Below are 22,146 nucleotides of genomic sequence, written 5' to 3'. Positions count from 1 at the left end.
CCGCATACAGCCACCGCGCCTACTCCGGCCTCCGGGGGCGCTGTGGGTGGTGCGCCATCTCGCGGCCGCCAAGGACCGAGCAAGAAGAAGAAGCACCAATGTCAAGGCCCCAGCAACCTGGCTGCTCCCGCCCTGCCCGCCCCAGGGCCGGTGTCCGGTCTCCTCCGCCCACCTTGCTTCAATTGTGGTGTGGCGGGCCACTCTCAAGTAAACTGCGTCAACCCTCAGTGTTGTTACATCCGCAAGGATCCAGGACACCCCGCCCTTCTGTGCCCGAATAGACCGGTGCCGGTTGAGCTCATGATGTATGGCCATGGCATCGAGGGGCTGAGGTTCTTCCACCTTGATGTCCTGACATCCCTCCACCCACCCCCTCACTACACGCGATCGTCACAGTGGTGGATGGGGTGGCTTCCCCGGAGATGATCAAGGCCAATCTCAACCACCTCTACCGGCGCCAGTGGGACTGGGTGGTCACCCCTACCGCCGGCAACATCCTCACCGTGATCTTCCCCGACACCATCAGCTACGGCTATGCCACCAGCAGTGGCCAGATCACCCTCATCCTCAACTAGCTCGTCGTCGCCATCACTGAGCCGATCCTAGACCCGAAGGCGGTGGCCGTCCTGGACATGGCCTGGATCCTCGTGGCCGGCCTCCCAGACATTGATCCGTCTGAGGTCGTCATCTGCGAGATGTCCCGGATCCTGGGCAAGGTGGTGGTGGTGGACGAGCTATCCATCCACAAAGAGGAGGAGGTCTGGGTCAAGGTCAAGTGCCTGGACTCCTGCAAGCTTTGTGCCACCATCCGGGTGTTCTTCAATGAACAGGGCTTTGACCTCCAGATCACCCCTGAGCCCCCAACCATGTGGTCTGCCCTCGCTTCTCCGACGATGGGCTGCCTGGTGGCAACCCCGGGACCGACCGAGACTACCATGGCAGCCGCCACCACCGCTCCCACCACTCTAATGATGAAGTGGGCTCTGACGATTCGCGCTCCCGTTCTCCCTCGCCTATGCCTCCATCGCCTGCTGCTGGGGGCCATGGCCGCCAGGTCGCGCTGGCTCCCCTCCCCGTGTCACCGTTACCCCGGGACGGCTCTACGGGCCTGGGCGGCAAGGCCTTGGAGGGGAGCCACGCGTCGAGTGTTTCCCTGGTGGTCTTCCCAGCCTCCTCGCCATGCTGCCCCACCGCCCTCCCCTCTGACGTGCTGATCATGGGGGAGGCGCCGACCCCTCCCCTAGATGTCCTAGGCCCCCTCGCTGACAATCCCACTCCGGCGGTGCTCAGCCCCGTGCGTGGCGCTATGGACCGGGGAGTTGACCCGGTTGCTACCACCCCCTGCTCCCTGGCCTCACCACCACCACTACAGGAATCAGACACTTTGCCGTCTGCCATGGCTGATGGCAAAGGCATGCCTAGCGGACGGCAAAGGCCTTTGCCATCAGCCAGCAGATGACAACAAGTCCGGCTGACCAAGCTACGACAAAGGCCTCTTTGCCATCTCCTGGTGGATGGCAAAGATGAAATGGTCTTTGCCGTCCGCCGGCAGACGGCAAAGAGCCTGGATGGCACACATGGAAGGTTAGGTCCGTTAGGGGGTTAACGACGTGCTTTGCCGTCTGCGGGCGGACGACAAAGAGCTCATGTAGGCCAGCCCAGGTAGCTGACACGTGGCATGCTATGTTGTCAGCTGGCCGACGACAAAGAGGCAAAGCTCTTTGCGGTCCGCCAGCAGACGGCAAAGCAACCATATAGGCCAGCCCAGTGCCCCCAGGTTGCACAGGTAGTTGACACGTGGCAGCTATGTCATCTGCTGGCTGATGGCAAAGCTCTTTGCCGTCCACCAGCAGACGGCCAAGAGCCTGTACATTCCCTACTTTTTCTATTTTTTTCTTAAATTCATTCAATTTGATAGAATTTTAGACACACACACACACATTTGAAGATACTTTCAACAAGCATAACAACACATATACATACCAAATCATATCCCTGCCATATGGATATGATCATCCAACACATATACATACCAATGAAAAGTCCATATACAACATATCCAACAACAAGCATACAATGGTTTCAACCATACATACATATGTAGGTAGCAAGTTTCACATTGTTCATCCTACAAAATCAAAACAAAAAGGAAGCACAAGGAGAAGAGTAGACTCCATCAACGCAAGCTTCCTCATCGAAAGCAAATCTGCAAATTGGGAAAGAAGAAAGTTAGAAGAAGAAGAAGAAATTTTCTGCTCTTTCTTTTTCTCCTCTCCTCTTCTTTATCTTCTTATTCTTCTAACTAATGCCATTTTTATCTAACTTAGGTAATTATGCCATTAGGAGGGAAAAAAAATCTAATTATGCATTTGTTAAGCAAAACACTAGAGAAAACTTACCCTCATCACAACAAATGCGATGAATATCGCAACAAAGGTAACAATGGATCCAACGGCATAATGATACCAAGCATCATTATCAATGGCATATTTTCTAATCTTCTTTAGCTTCAGGCGCATTGCATCCATCTTCAAGCGCATTGCATTCATCTTCATCTTATGATCATCAATGACATCGGCAACATACAACTCCAATGTCATCTTCTCTTCTTCAATTCTTTTAATTTTTTCTTTGAAATACTCATTTTCTTTTTCAACTAAATTTAACTTCTCAACAAGAGGGTCGGTTTCAAATTTTGGTTCACATACCTCCTAGATTAGAATATCTCTATGTCAACTTGATGGCCATAATTGTCATAAATGTGAAATGCAACAAATAGTTATAAACGAGAATTTACCACATCCGAATCATAAAGCGGGCGAGGGCCGACGGGGACGGAAATCAAGACCATGGCACTATGTATAAGAAACAATCATACAAAGTAAGAAAATTATACAATTAACTATATAAATATACAATCATACAAGTAACAATATAAATCAAGTACAACATAAAAAATTGAATACCTAATGATAATCTGGATCATCGGGTTCAATAAATGCTCCGAGATCAACAAATGCATCATCATCGTCACTATCAGTAATGACGTGCTCATCATCATCATTAATAAATGCATCATCATGTGGAAGGCCACCTTTACGTAATCGGTCAAGCATTGACAGGTCATCCACAGCAGTAGCCTCTTCTAGTTTGGCTCTTCTTGTTCTGGCTCAGGAGGGAAGTCGGGTTCACTGTCGCTGTCTACTTCAATGTTCTGGGGTGAAGTAGAGCGGTTCTTGAAACATTTTTTGGAAATACATGTTTGTTGGAAGAATTCCCCTTCATAATCCTCTTCATTGGGGGTGGTGGTCTAAACGTGGCAACACTTCATAAACGACATCCCAACCATTGACATTTGGATCACTTTGACAGGCCCATGGTAGATAGAAAACTTGGATTGCCTGTTGAGCCATAACATAGACATCAGGAACATCCAAATGGTTGCTTTGTTTGATTTGCACTAGCCCTAAGTGTTCATGAGTCCTTCTAGTCTCCTTTGGCTGGAACCGATTACATTTGAAGACTACGACGTTTGGTGGGTTTGCACCATAGAATTGAAGTTCATAAATTGCTTCAACTCTTCCATAATAATCGGTATCTCCTTCGCCGATAGCAGAGACACAACAATTTGTAGACTTTCGGTCGGCCATAGATAGCTCTTTGCCATAGGTACAAAAGCGATACCCGTTGATGTCGTATTTGTCAAATGAACGGACCTTAAAGTCAAAACCATTAGCAACTTGTCTCAATTCGGCGTCCATTAACTCTGAATTAGCCTACAAGTTTAATACGAAAGGGATTGTTGCATTAGCCACAAATTAGACAAAGAAATAAAATGGTCTAATGGAAATTACTGTTTGCTTGAACCAAGAGATGAAACCCGGATAGTCGCCTCCATGCTTTGCCAGAAACTCATACTCTTCGACGGAATCCTTTTGGATCACCGCTCCATACGAGAAAGTGGCGATGTATCGACTATATCAAATTTATTCAGGAATAAGAAGTAGCAAAACAATGTACCGAGGACTTACTCACTGTACGGCCACACTTCTGTTAGGTTGGTGAGGATATATAATGAAATGATCTGCCATTCTTCGAATCCAACATTAAGGAATTAGAAGCATCAGCTGGTGCGAGATCCCCTTTGAATAGGCTGAGGTTGGATCCATCCTTTTTAGGGTCGTCAACATTGTACCGAGGCTTCGGATTATGCAAATGACAATTTTTGGTTTCGTAGTGTGCTGTCACAAAGTTTGACGCCTCCTTAGTAATGAATGCCTCATCCATCGATGCTTCAATTCTATGTTTATTTTTACATTTTGCTCGTAGTGTCTTTTGCATCATCTTAGTTGCGTAGCACCAAAAAATTTGCACGCCCCCCCCCAATCTTGCCTCGGTTGGGAGATGCAAAATCAAGTGCTGCATTGGATTAAAGAAGCTCGGTGGAAAGATCTTCTCTAACTTGCAGATCAACTCCGGCGCCAACTCTTCCATTTCTTCTAGTAGGCCAGGAAGAAATAGCTCAACTCTGCGAGTACTAGCCATTCATCCTCAGGGATGAAGCCACGCAACATCACCGGCATTACCTGCTCAATCCATATGTGCCAATCATGACTCTTGAGACCAAATATCTTCAATTTATCAAGACTCGCTCCTCTCTTTAGATTCGCTGCATACCCATCGGGGAACATCAACTGCTGTTGCACCCACAAGATAATTTCCCTCATAGCTGGCCTTCCAAGATTGAACCATGCCTTTGGCTTCGTCCAGTTCTGCTTTCCTTTCGGTTCGTTCATGTTTTGTAATGTCCTATCACATAGCGCCTCTAGATCGACTCTAGCCTTAGTATTATCCTTTGACTTCCCATCTATGCCGAACAATGTACCAAAAAGTGCCTCGGTGATATTCTCCTTAGTGTGCATCACGTCGATGTTGTGTGGGCAAAGGAGGTCTTTGAAGTAAGGCATATCCCACAAGCATGTCTTGTGAGTCCAGGCGTGTTTCGAATTATACCCCTTGAAATACCCTGGATGCTCTGGATCTGGCTCAAGAGCGTTTAACTGATACAGGGTCTCTTGGCCTATCAATGCAGGTGGTGCAGAGTTTTTGACAACTCTACCCCTGATGAAGTTCTTCTTGTCTTTCTGAACTTATGGCGATGATCCAGGAACTGTCTATGCATGTCGAAGCAAGAAAACTTGCGACCAGCCTGAAGCCAATGAAACTCAAGAGATCACGTGCATGTGGGGCATGGGAACCTTCCATGCACACACCAGCCAACGAATAGCGCATACGCCGGCAAGTCATGCGTCGAGTACATGTACTAGACATGCATTATGAAGTTCCATTTTCTAAAGGTGTCGTATGTCTTTAACCCATTATCCCAGGCTTCTTGCAATTCGTCCTTCAGTGGTTTCATGTACACATTCATATTCTTCCCCAGATAGTCGGGCCCTGGAATTATCAATGTCAGGAAAATGTTCTTTCTTTGCATAATCTGTCCGGGGGGAGATTGAGTGGAAGACAAATACAGGCCAACAACTGTATGGGAAAACTTTGTTTTGCCACTCTAGTTTTTGCCAACTTTGCTTACGCCACTCTAGAATTTGACATCTCAATTTTGCCACTCTTAGCTTTTGAAAATACATCACAAATGCCATTCTGTGGCAAAAACAATAATTTTTCATTTCACTTTTGCCACTCTTAGCTTTTGACATGTATCACAATTGCCACTGTAAATTTTTTGCTTTTGCCACGGAATGGAAAAAGTGATATATTGTCAAAAGATAAGAGTGGCAAAAGTGAAATGTCAAATTCTAGAGTGGCATAAGAAAAGTTGGAAAAAACTAGAGTGGCAAAAACAAAGTTTTCACCAACTGTATTGGGCTGCTGTCAGACCAAACACACTGAACCCATCCGTGTTGATGCCGACTCAAGGATGCCTCGGATCTGCCGCTTTGTCATCATGTAATGCATTGAAGCTCTTCCATGCTTCACCGTCCGATGTGTGCACCATAATCAACTTTCCATATGCATCTAGTTGGGTTCTTTTGCCCATTTTGTTCCATGTCATCTGTCTGGCCGTCTCTTCGACCATGAAAAGACATTGAAGTCTTGGTACGATTGGCATATACGGAAGAACATTAACGGGGATTTTGGTCTGCTTCTTCTCACCCATACCGTTGTCTACCACAACATACCTGGATGACTTGCAAATGGGACAATAGTTCAAGTCTGCATACTGAAGCCTAAATAAGGCAGATCCTTTCTCACATGCATGTATCTTCACATAGGGCATCTTAAGAGCACAGAGGATTTTGTCTGGCTGGTACATGTTTGCAGGTAATACATGGCCTTTGTCAGGACCCCGATTCCAAGTCACATCGATCTAGCCGGTAACACCTCATATCACATTGCGGCCTCACGCACGGTATCCCCACGGGTGTCGCCTTACCATGGCCCAGGACCGTTTGCACCTTTTGGCTCATGTATATGATAGTGTCGCTAGCATCCATATGACAGAGAACCCGGGCCGACATGGCTAGTCGTGAACCCAAAGCGGCACAGACCTATGGAGACAGGCATAGATGAATCACATCGAGCATGTCGGTCATCAGCGTGTGAATCCGGGCTGTAGCACTAGGCTAACAGGACTCCGGGGAACCCGGGCTGTAGCAGGCTAGGGAGGACTCCGGAAGTCACCGCGTGACATTTCCCCGAAGGGACAGACATAGGAACGAAGTGAAACATATGCCGGCCAGTCAAGTGTCCTGAGCAGTAGTGCTGGGCTAGCAGGACTCCGGTGAACCGGGTTGTAGCGGACTACTATGGCTCAAGGAGCACTAGACTACATTTCCCCATAAGAGAGGCTGCCAAGGATAAACAACTAGATTGTCAGATCCCACACATACCAAGCATTTCAATCATACACACAATATGCTCGATATGTGCAAATACAACATGGCATCACAACAAAACTCTACAACTCAAGTACTTTATTTAAAGGCTCAAGAGAGCCATACATAACATGTTCATACAGGTAGGGGTCACATGACCCGACACTCAAGTCATACAAGCATACAAGCCCATGCGGAAGCAAATAGTCTGAGTACAGACACTAGAGAACATAAAACCCATCGGAGGGGGCGGTGTTGTTGTCTGAAAACAGTAATTAAGCAAAGATGAGTACAAGGTACTCAACAAGTCTTACATCCGAACCTACTATACATGATCGTTCTCAAGAAGGTGGTGGAGTTATTGCAGCAAGCCAGCTTTGACTCTTGCCTAAGCTATCCTACGAGACACCACTAGTAAATAGTTTTTGAACACGATTCCACTAATCACCAACACAATACTCCACCCGGGATCCTCCCTCGTCATCCTACGAGAGAGCCATCCTCGATACTCACACTTATCTTGAGTCTTTTAGTAGTAACCATTAACTTGTCTATGAACTGTATAGGCAACCAAGTAGTCCTTTACCGCGGACGCGGCTATTCGAATAGATGGTGTTAACCCTGCTAGGGTGTACTTCTTCATACACGCTCTCACCACTTACCGCCGTTTACACGACATGTACTCGGCAACCTTCAAGCGGAAGCCCATCGAGGGTGTCGGCCACAGCCTACCTAAACACTCAAGTCTCTAGTCCAGGTTTATCGCCTATCCAGGTTCCATCCATAGGGAGTCCGGCCGAGGTTTCCACATATGGCCCCGAACGATGTGAATAGGTCCCGAGACGCCAAACGGGCGCCCGGCATACCTGGCCACGGTGTATCTACCGCAACATAGACCACCCCGAGGGTCAGCGCTACGCACGGCCGCCAACACATAACCTACAAACACCAGAAACTAATTGCAACTCCTGGACAGAGTACTAGGGTTATTAAGAAGCCGAGAGGGTCCATTGGTTTCGGGCCCAATGTATGGTAGTAATTGAATCTTAAATCACACATACAGATCTCAGTTCTTATGGACGGCCTCAATGAAACAACCCACCATGTACTCCTACATGGCCTCTCATCGATACCTTTACCAAAACATGTTCAACACATCCCTCACATTACCAACATAATCATTTCACTCTAGCACATCCCCCAGATGAACCAGACCTGACCCAACTCTAAGCATAACAGGCATAGCAAGGTAGGAAACACATACATGGCTCAATCAATTCCTACACATGCTAGTGGTTTTCATCTAGTTACTGTGGCAATGACAGGTCATGCAGAGGATAAGGTTTCAACTACCGTAGCACACAGTAGTTTAAAACGTTGTTGTCTTAATGCAGTAAATGAGAGCAGAGGCGAGAACATGGGATTGTATCGATATGATCAATGGGGCTGCTTGCCTGATGGAGTGGTAGTTGGGTACTACCCTTCAGTAGGATACTCGGAGATATCCTCGGAGGCAGAACCTACCACGAAGGACACGCAGAACATAATCAACACATGGCAATATGCAACAATATGATGCATGATATGACATGGAAAAATGATGTGTCCTGCCTAATGCAATGTGAAACAAGTTGAAATGGGTTCATTCGAATCAAAGATTCAAATGAAAGTTAAAGTTCTTATGCATAATAAGTGTATTAGCTTGTTTCACCTAAACAGCAAGGTTAAAGTGTTTTGTCATGCATGAAACCATTACAGATGGATAGATTTAATTTTTCTGATCATTTTTCATATATAATTTGTTTGATTTGGATCTATGGTTGATTTTCTATGATTTTTAGAAGTTTAGGCTATTTTCTCGAATTTCCTATATAAGAATAAATCCAGAAATTAGATAATTGCATCAGCACTACGTCACTGTGACGTCAGCGAGTCAAAGGCGCCAGGGGCCAGTCAAAACTGACCAGTGGGGCCCACTGGTCGGTGACTCTGTGCACTAACTACGTTTAGTTAGTCTAATTAACTGGGCAGGGCCCACTAGTCAGTGACTATACTAATTAAACTAACCTAGTTAGTTAGCACTAACAGTGTAATTCGCATGTCAGTGAGAGAGAGAGGGAAGTCAACCTGACTCGGCGGGGTCAAACCTCGTCGGTCAGCGGTCAGTGCCTGCCGGCGATTAGCTGCCGGCGAGGCCAGATGCGGCGGCGTGCTGCGGGATTTGCCCACAGGCCACCATTTGCTGTGCGGAGAGCAGCTATGGGCAGCTGGTGCTCGCTCGCATCCAGCCGTGGTGATGGCTTGGCCGGGGAGTGGCCGGAGCATCGCCGGCGACGAGCTTGGCGGAGGCCGAAGCTCGGGTCAGCTCGTGCGCATGGCTGCAGTGGCCTAGGCGGCGTGGCGCTAGCACCTACAACATCTACGCGATGCGGTGAGCACGTTGGACATGCTAGCAGGACCGCTAAGCGGCCGGAGCTACATCAGCGACGAGCTCAGGCGGCGGTGCATTCGGACGAAAGAGGCACGACGGCTACAGAGCTCTAGCGACGAAGCGGAGAGAAGGGGGAGGAGCAGTAGCTCACTGGGAAGCCGCAGAGATGGTCAGCGTGCTCGGGGAAGGTTCGGTGTGGTCGGAACAGCGACGGCGATCTCGGGCGGCCTGAGGTTGAAGACGACGGCGACGGCGACGTTGCAAGGGCTCCGACGTCATGTGGCTTGACTAGTCGACGTAGTCGACGACGGCGACGCTGCTAGACACGGTGGCGCGGCTCGAGGACGGCGTTGGACGCGGCTGCGACGGTGACGGCTCGGGCGTCGTCGGGGAGGGCGAGAGAGAGGGTCAGGGGAGGAGAGCGAATGTCTGCGAGGTCGGGGAGAGAGAGGGGGTTCGTCCCACGTCGACAGCTCGACGAGGGGAGCGGCGAGGCGGCGGGCAACTGCGTGGCACGCATGATGTGCTCGCCGTCAAGCAGCTGCTTGCCTGTGCTGGCGAGTGCAAGCAGCTCGCTGGCACAGTAGGTGGGCTGGCCAGTAGGTGGGCCTGCTAGGTGGCTTCCAGGTAAGTCCTCTGTTCCTTTTTGTTTTCTCTTTTTTATTTGCTCTGCTCTATGTATTGAAATGATTAAAATACCATTCCATTTCCAAAAATACTGGAAATATTCAGAGGCACATTTGAGAATATTCTCAACTGCCTAAAAATGCTTCCAAGATTATTTGAGCACTTTAAAATATTTATAGCATTTAAAATGCCCAAATTCAAATACTTATGGCTTGTTCAAAAATCCAGAATGGCTCCATAAATTGCAAGACCATTTTTGGCAGAGGTTTAAACCAGAACCAAAAATGGTGGGCTTTTATGAAGGGCATTTTGGGTTCATTGAAATTCCAATTGTTGGAAATAAGCATTTTCAGGGGGGGTGTTGGGGTTGATTAGCCCCCATTTCAAGTTTAAAAGAAATTTAAACATGATGCACAAGTTCATCCAATCCTAATGCATGACTAAAAGCAGGGACGTGACAACTCACCCCCACTCAAAAGAATCGCGTCCCGAGATTCAGCACTCGTCGGGAAGAAGGAGGGGTACTCAAGTCGAAGACGATCCTCCCGTTCCCAAGTGGCTTCCTTTTCGGAATGGTGTGACCATTGAACCTTGATAAACTTGATGTTATGGCGTCGAGTGGTACGCTCGGCTTGATCAAGGATACGAACGGGATATTCCCGATATGAGAGGTTATCTTGTAGATCAAGCATTTCGTGGTCCACTCCACGGATAGGATCCACGAAGCAACGCCTGAGTTGAGAAACGTGGAAGACATCATGAACTCTGGAAAGATGCAAAGGTAGTTCCAATTGGTAGGCAACTTCTCCTCTTTTGGAAAGAATGCGAAAGGGTCCAATGTAACGAGGAGCCAATTTGCCTTTGATACCGAAACGATGGGTTCCCTTTAACGGAGTAACCCGAAGGTAAGCCTTCTCGCCGACTTCAAAAGTCATGAGCTTATGTTTACGATCATATTGGCTCTTTTGACGAGATTGGGCTGTTTTCAATTTCTCACGAATAACGCGAACCTGCTCTTCTACTTCCTGAATCATATCCGGGCCAAAGAGTTTGTGACTAGTTAAGAGGCGTTCGACATTTTCGTCCATAAAGAACTTCGAAAGGAGCTTTGCCCAAGCTAGCTTGATAACTATTGTTATAAGCGAACTCCGCGAATGGAAGGCATTTCTCCCAACCCATTCCGAATGACAGAAGCTCGAAGCATATCTTCCAGAATTTGATTGACTCACACTACTTGGCCACTTGATTGAGGGTGGAAGGCGGTGCTAAAAGAGAGACAAGTTCCCATAGCATTTTGGAAACTTTCCCAAAATCGGGAGGTGAAGAGACTCCCACGGTCTGAGTTAATTTCCAATGGGACACCATGAAGAGACACTATTCGGGAGATGTATAGGTCAGCTAGCTGGCTAGCGGTGATACTCTCACGAACAGGTAGGAAATGGGCTACTTTGGAAAGACGGTCGATCACGACGAAGATAGCATTATTCCCTCTCTTGGTCCTGGGAAACCCAGTAATGAAATCCATACTGATTTTATCCCATTTCCACTCAGGAATAGCCAAAGGTTGAAGGGTGCCAGCAGGCCGTTGATGCTCTGCTTTAACACGACTACAGACATCGCAACTAGCAATGTATTGAGCAATTTCTCTCTTCATCCTAGTCCACCAAAACCTCTGGCGTAGGTATTGATACATTTTAGTACTACCAGGATGAATGGTGAGAGGGGATTCATGAGCTTCCTTAAGAATCAACTGGCGTAAATGTTATTTCTTGGGAACCACCAAGCGGTTCTCGAAGAAGACAACACCTCGCTCATCCATGGAAAAACATTTCGCAACTCCGCTAGCGATGTTTTACTTAATTCGGGATATGCCCTTATCATACTGTTGGGCGGTTATGATCTGATCCATAAGGTTAGGCTTCGCCACCAGGGTGGATAGGAATCCTCGAGGAACAATGTGAAGATTAATTTTATGAAATTCCTCATGGAGAAGTGGTTGACTTTGTTGTAACATTAGGTTGTTACAATAGGATTTACGACTTAGCGCATCAGCCATGACATTGGCCTTGCCCGGGGTGTAAGTTATTCCTAAGTCGTAATCCAGATCAACTCGACCCAACATCGTTGCCTGAGATTCAAATCCGGTTGGGTGAAGATATATTTCAAACTTTGGTGATCGGTGAAGATCTCGTAACGATTGCCGAGAAGGTAATGTCGCCAAGTTTTGAGTGCATGGACTACAGCTGCAAGCCCTAGATCATGTGTGGGATAGTTTTCCTCATGGGGGTGTAATTTCCATGAAGCATAGGCAATTACCTAACGATCTTGCATGAGTATGCAACCCAGTCCTTGTCGCGAGGCATTGCAATAGATAATAAAGTCCTTGGAGAAATCTGGTGGTACCAGTACGGGAGCAGATGTCAGGCGTCTTTTCAGTTCCTGAAAGCTGAACTCGCACTGTGGGGTCCACTCGAACTTTTTATCTTTCTTGAGGAGTTCAGTTAGAGGTTTAGCAACCTTGGAGAAATTCTCGACGAAGCGGCGGCAATAGCTCGCTAAGCCAAGGAAGCTCCAAACTTGCTTGACCGTCTCAGGTGGAGTCCAATCAAGGACGACTTGAACTCGCTCGGGATTGACAGCAATACCCTTACCAGAGATTACATGGCCTAGATAGGTCACTTCTGGCAACCAAAATTCACACTTGGAGAATTTGGCATAAAGGTGATGCTCTCGAAGTTTCGTCAATACCAGCCTTAGATGTTCGGCATGTTCCTCTTCATTCTTGGAATAGATGAGTATGTCATCGAGGTATACTATGACGAATTTATCCAAATACTCCATGAAGACCGAGTTCATTAACCGAGAGAAGGTGGCTGGGGCATTGGTTAAACCGAAGGACATAACGGTGTACTCATATTGGCCATAACGAGTAACAAAGGTCGTTTTGGGAATGTCCCCGTTTCTGATTTTGATTTGATGGTAGCCCAACCTCAAATCCATCTTGGAAAAGACTGAGGATCCAGCGAGCTGATCATACAGATCGTTGATCCTGGGAAGCGGATACTTGTTCTTGATAGTGACCAAGTTGATAGGTCGGTAATCTACAACCATCCGATCCGTTCCATCCTTCTTCTTGACGAAGAGGACGGGGCAAGCCCAAGGAGAGGAACTAGGACGGATGAAACCCTTTTTCAAGGACTCATCGAGTTGGTTCTTAAGCTCGGCTAGTTCTAAGGGTGCCATCTTATAGGGTCTTCTAGAAATTGGAACGGTTCCTGGAACAAGGTCTATCACAAACTCGACATCCCTGTCAGGTGGAACACCTAGCAGTTCTTCTGGAAAGACATCCGGGAAGTCTCGGACTACCGGAATATCTTCAAGGTCTAGAAGGGGGTTGGCATTTAGGGAGTAAAGCTGGCGCTTGGCCACTCGAGTTAAGACATTGACTGTCTTGCCCGATGGGTGAGTAAGTTGAATGGTTCTAGTGGCACAATCAATCTTAGCATAATGAGCTGACATCCAGTCCATACCCAAGATGATGTTTATGTCCAAGGACTTGAGATCTATTAAGGATGCAAGGACGACAAGTCTATCGACAAGAATTTCATTCCCATGGCTTACTCTAGAGGTTTGCCATCTAGAGCCAGGGGTTTGAATTTCCATGGTAGTGGGCATGTCACAGAATGTTGTGTTATGCAATCAAGCATAGCTCTCAGATATGAATGAATGAGATGCTCCAGTATCGAAAAGAACAGATGCCGGATGGCAATTAACAAGGAGCATACCAAGGACGACGTTAGGATCCTCATGAGCCTCCTCAGCTGAGACATAGTTGACATGGCCACGTGTAGTGGTGACCGGCTTGGCATAGAATGTCTTTCCCGCTGGCTTACCATGGCCAACGGACTTTCCAGACTGATTGGGGTTGTTGTTCTGGGGACACTCTCGACTATAGTGACCCAGCTCTCCACACTTGAAACATGTCACAACATTGGGGCGTGGAGCAGCATTAGTAGCGCGGCCACCATAGGGCTTGGACGGTGCAAACTGCTGGTTGGGGCGAGGCGCCTCGAAGGATGGCCTCGGAATGATCCTGGGTGGCAGTGCCGTGCTTGGAATCCACACCCGACGCTTCTGAGATCTAGAGCAGGATGAAGAGCCAAAATCACGAGAGTGCTTGCATGAAGCGTCATAGTCAGACTGGCCTGTCTCAGCACTGATGGCTTTATTGACCAACTTCTGAAAGGAGGTCCACTCGTGCAGATGAAGATCGCGGCGAAGCTTAGGGCTAAGTCCCTTGCGGAACCTTGCCTGCTTCTTAGCGTCGGTGGATACCTCTTCAGGAGCATATCGTGCCAGATTCCCAAATTCATGACTATATGCATCCACAATCGGTCTTCCTTGGGTGAAATTGCAGAACTCTTCCCTCTTGCGATCTATGAGACCTTCCGGGATGTGATGCTCACGGAAAGCCTCACTGAATTCAGCCCAAGTAGTGATTTGGCCGACCGGGCGCATAGCTTCAAAGTTTTCCCACCAAAGGCTAGCAGGGCCTTCGAGGTGATACGCAGCATAGGTAACCTTATCAGCTTCGGCTACGTTAGCAGAACGTAGCTTGTGTGTGATGCTGCGGAGCCAGTCATCCGCGTCGAGGGGCTCGACGGAATGATTGAACTTTGGTGGGTACAACTTGATGAAGTCATTGATTGACACCAAATCATTTCGCTGATGGCGTGCAATGTTCTGCTCAATCCGCTCCAGCAAGCGGTTAGCCTCACGCTTGTTTCTTTCCGCCTCCAGCATAACTTCGGCCAGAGAAGGCGGGTGAGGCAGATTTTCACCCCTAACTGCACTGGCTTCCCCCTGCTCCGGGGCAGCAGGGTTGCTGCGGGTGTTGACCCTCCTAGGAGAAAACAAGACAATGGTTTAGATAAGGATGGCACAAACTTAGCAAGGAAGTGCAGAATGTAATGGATAACATGGATAGCTAAGATGTTCATTGCACGACATGGTAATATAGAAACTGCCATATATATACCATTGGTCATACACACCGTACATAGTTTAGTACAAGCCCAGGCTAGAGTACAACTATGGTGAAAGACATTACATCTCATCGAAGGCATTCCAAGTTCCTATACATTATTTTTCTACACCTCCGGATCGTGATACATACCAAGTCGTATCCCACAGGTCACGCAGGACTGTGGAGAATACAACTATTACGGTACTAGTGAAACTACTACTAGCTCAGACAGCTTCGTAGTAATCCTCATAGAAGTCACCACCAAAGCCTAGAAGTGGAACATGATCATCTGGGAACAGACGGTCCTGCGGAGCCTGCGGACCATAGGGACTCGGATGTGGCCTTGGTCCCACAGGTGGTGGCAGACGGGGACCACGAGGAGGGGTGATGCCTCCTACATCGCGCCACTCCATACAATCTGGCAATCCAGACCGTACAGGGTACAGGTCCCTCATGTCCATGTATCCTGCTTGCACCGCAGGTGCAAACCGAGTCAAAGTGGCCCAATGATCAGAACGAGTGTGGAAAATCTCCATACGCAAGGCCCGATTTTCGTGGTCCTTATCCTCGAGCATCTCGGCAGTGGTGCGGAGTAGTGACTCCTCATGTGTAGAGTCATAGTACAAGGCCTGATAGTACCCCTGTGCTCCAGGAAGTGAGGCTGGAATGTAACGAAAGTCGGTGTTCTGAAGCAAGGCAGTCCTGGCTCGAATGATAGTCATCATTGAATAGGCTGCATCCTGCACAGACATCTCAATAGTGACCCCAAGTCCATAGGAACAGTTAAGGGGCTTAGTGGCTCTAGGATAAGAGGGATATATCCTGACGGTACAGAGGTACCGACTCTGGTTGAAGTATCTGAACTGCTCCTCGACGGTATATTCCGGATACCACCGATAGCCTGACTCGACCATCACTCGAACCAACATGGCCGTGTGGCCGGGCACATCAAGGAACCGGGTCAGATGAACCACTTGGTTCTGCGAACAGGTGGCCATGTGAAAGCACAGAATAATGCAAAGGCATTAGAATTTTTCTAGGGGAAATCGGACAGCATAACGGCTGTAAATGCTCAGAAAAAGATTCGAGACATCCACAACAGTTTGCAATACCACTCAACAACATCATATCAAGGTTCTGATTCAATTGGCAACATACTAAAAGTAGTAGAAACTGTACTATGGCTGGTAGCAACAATCCTATAAGCTACTACGGATTAGTAACACGTGAACCTAATAGAAGAAGAGAGCCTAGTCCTTAACCCACATTGAATGAGAAGAGAATGACTCAGATCAGAGGGCATAACGTAAAGCAGTAAAAGAGCCTTACGTTCCCTCCCACAATCAATTCCCCTACATATAACTAAAGCATTTCTATACTCGACATCGACCAGTTTGGCTCAACGAACCTATAGGCAGTCCGGCTCTAATGCCCATGCTGTCAGGACCCCGATTCCAAGTCACATCGATCTAGCCGGTAACACCTCATATCACATTGCGGCCTCACGCATGGCATCCCCACGGGTGTCGCCTTACCATGGCCCGGGACCGTTTGCGCCTTTTGGCTCACGTATATGATAGTGTCGCTAGCATCCATATGATAGAGAACCCGGGCCGACATGGCTTGTCGTGAACCCAAAGTGGCACAGACCTATGGAGACAGGCATACATGAATCACATCGAGCATGTCGGTCATCAGCGTGTGAATCCGGGCTATAGCACTGGGCTAATAGGACTCCGGGGAACCCGGGCTGTAACAGGCTAGGGAGGACTCCGAAAGTCACCGCGTGACATTTCCCCGAAGGGACAGACATAGGAACGAAGTCAAACACATGCCGGCCAGTCAAGTGTCCTGAGCAGTAGTGCTGGGCTAGCAGGACTCCGGTGAACCGGGCTGTAGCGGACTACTATGGCTCAAGGAGCACTAGACTACATTTCCCCATAAGAGAGGCTGCCAAGGATAAACAACTAGATTGTCGGATCCCACACATACCAAGCATTTCAATCATACACACAATATGCTCGATATGTGCAAATACAACATGGCATCACAACAAAACTCTACAACTCAAGTACTTTATTTAAAGGCTCAAGAGAGCCATACATAACATGTTCATACAGGTAGGGGTCACATGACCCGACACTCAAGTCATACAAGCATACAAGCACATGCGGAAGCAAATAGTCTGAGTACAGACACTAGAAAGCAAGAAGGCTTCTCGAAGCCTGTCTATCTACATAGGGCCCTCCATGGCCAGGATCACCACCTGGGTGGCAAGTCACTCATCGACGTCGAGATCTACATAAAACCCATCGGAGGGGGCGGTGTTGTCGTCCGAAAACAGTAATTAAGCAAACATGAGTACAAGGTACTCAGCAAGTCTTACATCAGAACCTACTATACATGCTCATTCTCAAGAAGGTGGTGGAGTTATTGCAGCAAGCCAGCTTTGACTCTTTCCTAAGCTATCCTATGAGACACCACTAGTAAATAGTTTTTGCACACGAGTCCACTAATCACCAACACAATACTCCACCCGGGATCCTCCCTCGTCATCCTACGAGAGAGCCATCCTCGATACTCACACTTATCTTGAGTCTTTTTGTAGTAACCATTAACTTGTCTATGAACTGTATAGGCAACCAAGTAGTCCTTTACCGCGGACGCGGCTATTCGAATAGATGGTGTTAACCCTGCTAGGGTGTACTTCTTCATACACGCTCTCACCACTTACCGCCGTTTACACGACATGTACTCGGCAACCTTCAAGCGGAAGCCCATCGAGGGTGTCGGCCACAGCCTACCTAAACACTCAAGTCTCTAGTCCAGGTTTATCGCCTATCCAGGTTCCATCCACAGGGAGTCCGGCCGAGGTTTCCACATATGGCCCCGAACGATGTGAATAGGGTCCCGAGACGCCAAACGGGCGCCCGGCATACCTGGCCACGGTGTATCTACCGCAACATAGACCACCCCGAGGGTCAGCGCTACGCACGGCCGCCAACACATAACCTACAAACACCAGAAACTAATTGCAACTCCTGGACAGAGTACTAGGGTTATTAAGAAGCCGAGAGGGTCCATTGGTTTCAGGCCCAATGTATGGTAGTAATTGAATCTTAAATCACACATACAGATCTCAGTTCTTATGGACGGCCTCAATGAAACAACCCACCATGTACTCCTACATGGCCTCTCATCGATACCTTTACCAAAACATGTTCAACACATCCCTCACATTACCAACATAATCATTTCACTCTAGCACATCCCCCAGATGAACCAGACCTGACCCAACTCTAAGCATAACAGGCATAGCAAGGTAGGAAACACATACATGGCTCAATCAATTCCTACACATGCTAGTGGTTTTCATCTAGTTACTGTGGCAATGACAGGTCATGCAGAGGATAAGGTTTCAACTACCGTAGCACACAGTAGTTTGAAACGTTGTTGTCTTAATGCAGTAAATGAGAGCAGAGGCGAGAACATGGGATTGTATCGATATGATCAATGGGGCTGCTTGCCTGATGGAGTGGTAGTTGGGTACTACCCTTCAGTAGGATACTCGGAGATATCCTTGGAGGCAGAACCTACCACGAAGGACACGCAGAACATAATCAACACATGGCAATATGCAACAATATGATGCATGATATGACATGGAAAAATGATGTGTCCTGCCTAATGCAATGTGAAACAAGTTGAAATGGGTTCATTCGAATCAAAGATTCAAATGAAAGTTAAAGTTCTTATGCATAATAAGTGTATTAGCTTGTTTCACCTAAACAGCAAGGTTAAAGTGTTTTGTCATGCATGAAACCATTACAGATGGATAGATTTAATTTTTCTGATCATTTTTCATATATAATTTGTTTGATTTGGATCTATGGTTGATTTTCTATGATTTTTAGAAGTTTAGGCTATTTTGGCGAATTTCCTATATAAGAATAAATCCAGAAATTAGATAATTGCATCAGCACTACGTCACTGTGACGTCAGCGAGTCAAAGGCGCCAGGGGCCAGTCAAACCTGACCAGTGGGGCCCACTGGTCGGTGACTCTGTGCACTAACTACGTTTAGTTAGTCTAATTAACTGGGCAGGGCCCACTAGTCAGTGACTATACTAATTAAACTAACCTAGTTAGTTAGCACTAACAGTGTAATTCGCATGTCAGTGAGAGAGAGAGGGAAGTCAACCTGACTCGGCGGGGTCAAACCTCGTCGGTCAGCGGTCAGTGTCTGCCGGCGTTTAGCCGGCGGCGAGGCCAGATGCGGCGGCGTGCTGCGGGATTTGCCCACAGGCCACCATTTGCTGTGCGGAGAGCAGCTATGGGCAGTTGGTGCTCGCTCGCATCCAGCCGTGGTGATGGCTTGGCCGGGGAGTGGCCGGAGCATCGCCGGCGACGAGCTTGGCGGAGGCCGAAGCTCGGGTCAGCTCGTGCGCGTGGCTGCAGTGGCCTAGGCGGCGTGGCGCTAGCACCTACAACATCTACGCGATGCGGTGAGCACGTTGGACATGCTAGCAGGACCGCTAAGCGGCCGGAGCTACATCAGCGACGAGCTCAGGCGGCGGTGCGTTCGGACAAAAGAGGCACGGCGGCTACAGAGCTCTAGCGACGAAGCGGAGAGAAGGGGGAGGAGCAGTAGCTCACTGGGAAGCCGCAGAGATGGTCAGCGTGCTCGGGGAAGGCTCGGTGTGGTCGGAACAGCGACGGCGATCTCGGGCGGCCTGAGGTTGAAGACGACGGCGACGGCGATGTTGCAAGGGCTCCGACGTCATGTGGCTTGACTAGTCGACGTAGTCGACGACGGCGACGCTGCTAGACACGGTGGCGCGGCTCGGGGACGGCGTTGGACGCGGCTGCGACGTGCGGCGGCGCTGGTGACGGCTCGGGCGTCGTCGGGGAGGGCGAGAGAGAGGGTCAGGGGAGGAGAGCGAGTGTCTGCGAGGTCGGGGAGAGAGAGGGGGTTCGTCCCACGTCGACAGCTCGACGAGGGGAGTGGCGAGGCGGCGGGCAGCTGCGTGGCACGCATGCTGTGCTCGCCGTCAAGCAGCTGCTTGCCTGTGCTAGCGAGTGCAAGCAGCTCGCTGGCACAGTAGGTGGGCTGGCCAGTAGGTGGGCCTGCTAGGTGGCTTCCAGGTAAGTCCTCTGTTCCTTTTTGTTTTCTCTTTTTTATTTGCTCTGCTCTATGTATTGAAATGATTAAAATACCATTCCATTTGCAAAAATCCTGGAAATATTCAGAGGCACATTTGAGAATATTCTCAACTGCCTAAAAATGCTTCCAAGATTATTTGAGCATTTTAAAATATTTATAGCATTTAAAATGCCCAAATTCAAATACTTATGGCTTGTTCAAAAATCCACAATGGCTCCATAAATTGCAAGACCATTTTTGGCAGAGGTTTAAACCAGAACCAAAAATGGTGGGCTTTTATGAAGGGTATTTTGGGTTCATTGAATTTCCAATTGTTGGAAATAAGCATTTCCAGGGGGTGTTGGGGTTGATTAGCCCCCATTTCAAGTTTAAAAGAAATTTAAACATGATGCACAAGTTCATCAAATCCTAATGCATGACTAAAAGCAGGGATGTGACAACCTTTGGGTACAAAACGTCCAAATACTGTCATGATTGCGTCGTAGCATTCTTTGCCCAAGTTGAATTGAGCCTTCAGAGCCATTATTTGTGAGATGGTATCCGGCTGGCAAAGCTCAGTGTGCTCGTGGAGAGGACGTTTTGAAGACTCCAACATTTCATTGAAGGCCTTTGCAGATTCCTCTATATCATCGTTCGAGTCCCAAGGATCATCAAAGTCTCGTACCATAATGCATCCCGGTTCCATGCTCGTCGGTTCGACGACGAAGCACCTCAGCTCTGGCATGTTTGGCAGACTATTGGGGAACATAGTATTTCAAAAAAAATTCCTACAATCAAGCGAGATCTATCTAGGAGAAGCATAGCAACAAGCGAGGAGAGTGTGTCCACGTACCCTCGTAGACCAGAAGCAGAAGCGTTTAGTGACACGGTTGATGTAGTAGAACGTATTCGTGATCCGACCGATCAAGTACCAAATGCACGGCACCTCCGCGATCTGCACACGTTCAGCTCGGTGACGTCCCTCGAACTCTAGATCCAGCTGAGGCCGAGGGAGAGTTTCGTCAATGTGATGACGTGGTGACAATGATGATGAAGTTACTGACGCAGGGCTTCTCCTAAGCACTATGACAATATGATCGAGGTGGAAACCTGTGGAGGGGGGCACCACACACGGCTAAGAAATCAACTTGTGTGTCTATGGGGTGCCCCCTCCCCCGTATATAAAGGAGGGGAGGAGGGGGCCGGCCGGCCTCAAGGAGCGCGCCCAAGGGGGGGGTAATCCTACTCCTACTAGGAGTAGGTTCCTCCCTTTCGTAGTCCAACAAGGAGGGGAAGGAAGGACACATCTCCGATCAATAACCAATAGCGGAACCTGGATGCTTATATTGGCTCCTACATATTCTAAGAAGATCTTTATAGGTCAAACCGCATAACAACATACGTTGTTCCCTTTGTCATCGGTATGTTACTTGCCCGAGATTCAATGGTCGGTATCATCAGGCCTAGTTCAATCTCGTTACCGACAAGTCTCTTTACTCGTTCCTAGTGCATCAACCCAAAACTAACGCATTAGTCACATTGCTTGCAAGGCTTATAGTGATGTGCATTACCGAGAGGGCCCAGAGATACCTCTCTGACAATCGGAGTGACAAATCCTAATCTTGATCTATGCCAACTCAACAAACACCATCGGAGACACCTGTAGAGCATCTTTATAATCACCCAGTTACGTTGTGACGTTTGATAGCACACTAAGTGTTCCTCCGGTATTCAGGACTTGCATAATCTCATAGTCATAGGAACATGTATAAGTCATGAAGAAAGAAATAGTAATAAACTAAACCATCATAGTGCTAAGCTAACGGATGGGTCTAGTCCATCACATCATTCTCTAATGATGTGATCCCGTTCATCAAATGACAACACATGTGCATGGCTAGGAAACTTAACCATCTTTGATTAACGAGCTAGTCAAGTAGAGGCATACTAGGGGCACTCTATTTGTCTATGTATTCACACATGTACTAAGTTTCAGGGAAATACAATTCTAGCATGAATAATAA

At 48.0% G+C, this 22,146-nt stretch overlaps 1 protein-coding gene across 1 annotated transcript in view; it reads left to right on the top strand.

The window, feature by feature from the left end:
- The first annotated feature begins 632 nt into the window (after window positions 1–632).
- LOC147985661 (uncharacterized) overlaps window positions 633–22,146 on the top strand; it is a 32,531-nt gene continuing 11,017 nt past the window's right edge. The window contains exon 1 of the mRNA XM_087541686.1: window positions 633–871. Within this exon, the coding sequence (XP_087397812.1) occupies window positions 633–871 (239 nt within the window). The remainder of the gene's footprint in view (window positions 872–22,146) is intronic.

This window comes from Triticum urartu, chromosome 2A (assembly GCF_056163025.1).
Source record: "Triticum urartu cultivar PI428250 chromosome 2A, HENAU_Tu73, whole genome shotgun sequence".
NCBI lineage: Eukaryota > Viridiplantae > Streptophyta > Magnoliopsida > Poales > Poaceae > Triticum > Triticum urartu.
Note: the sequence above shows the minus strand (reverse complement) of the source record. Positions and strands in the feature narration are given on the sequence as shown.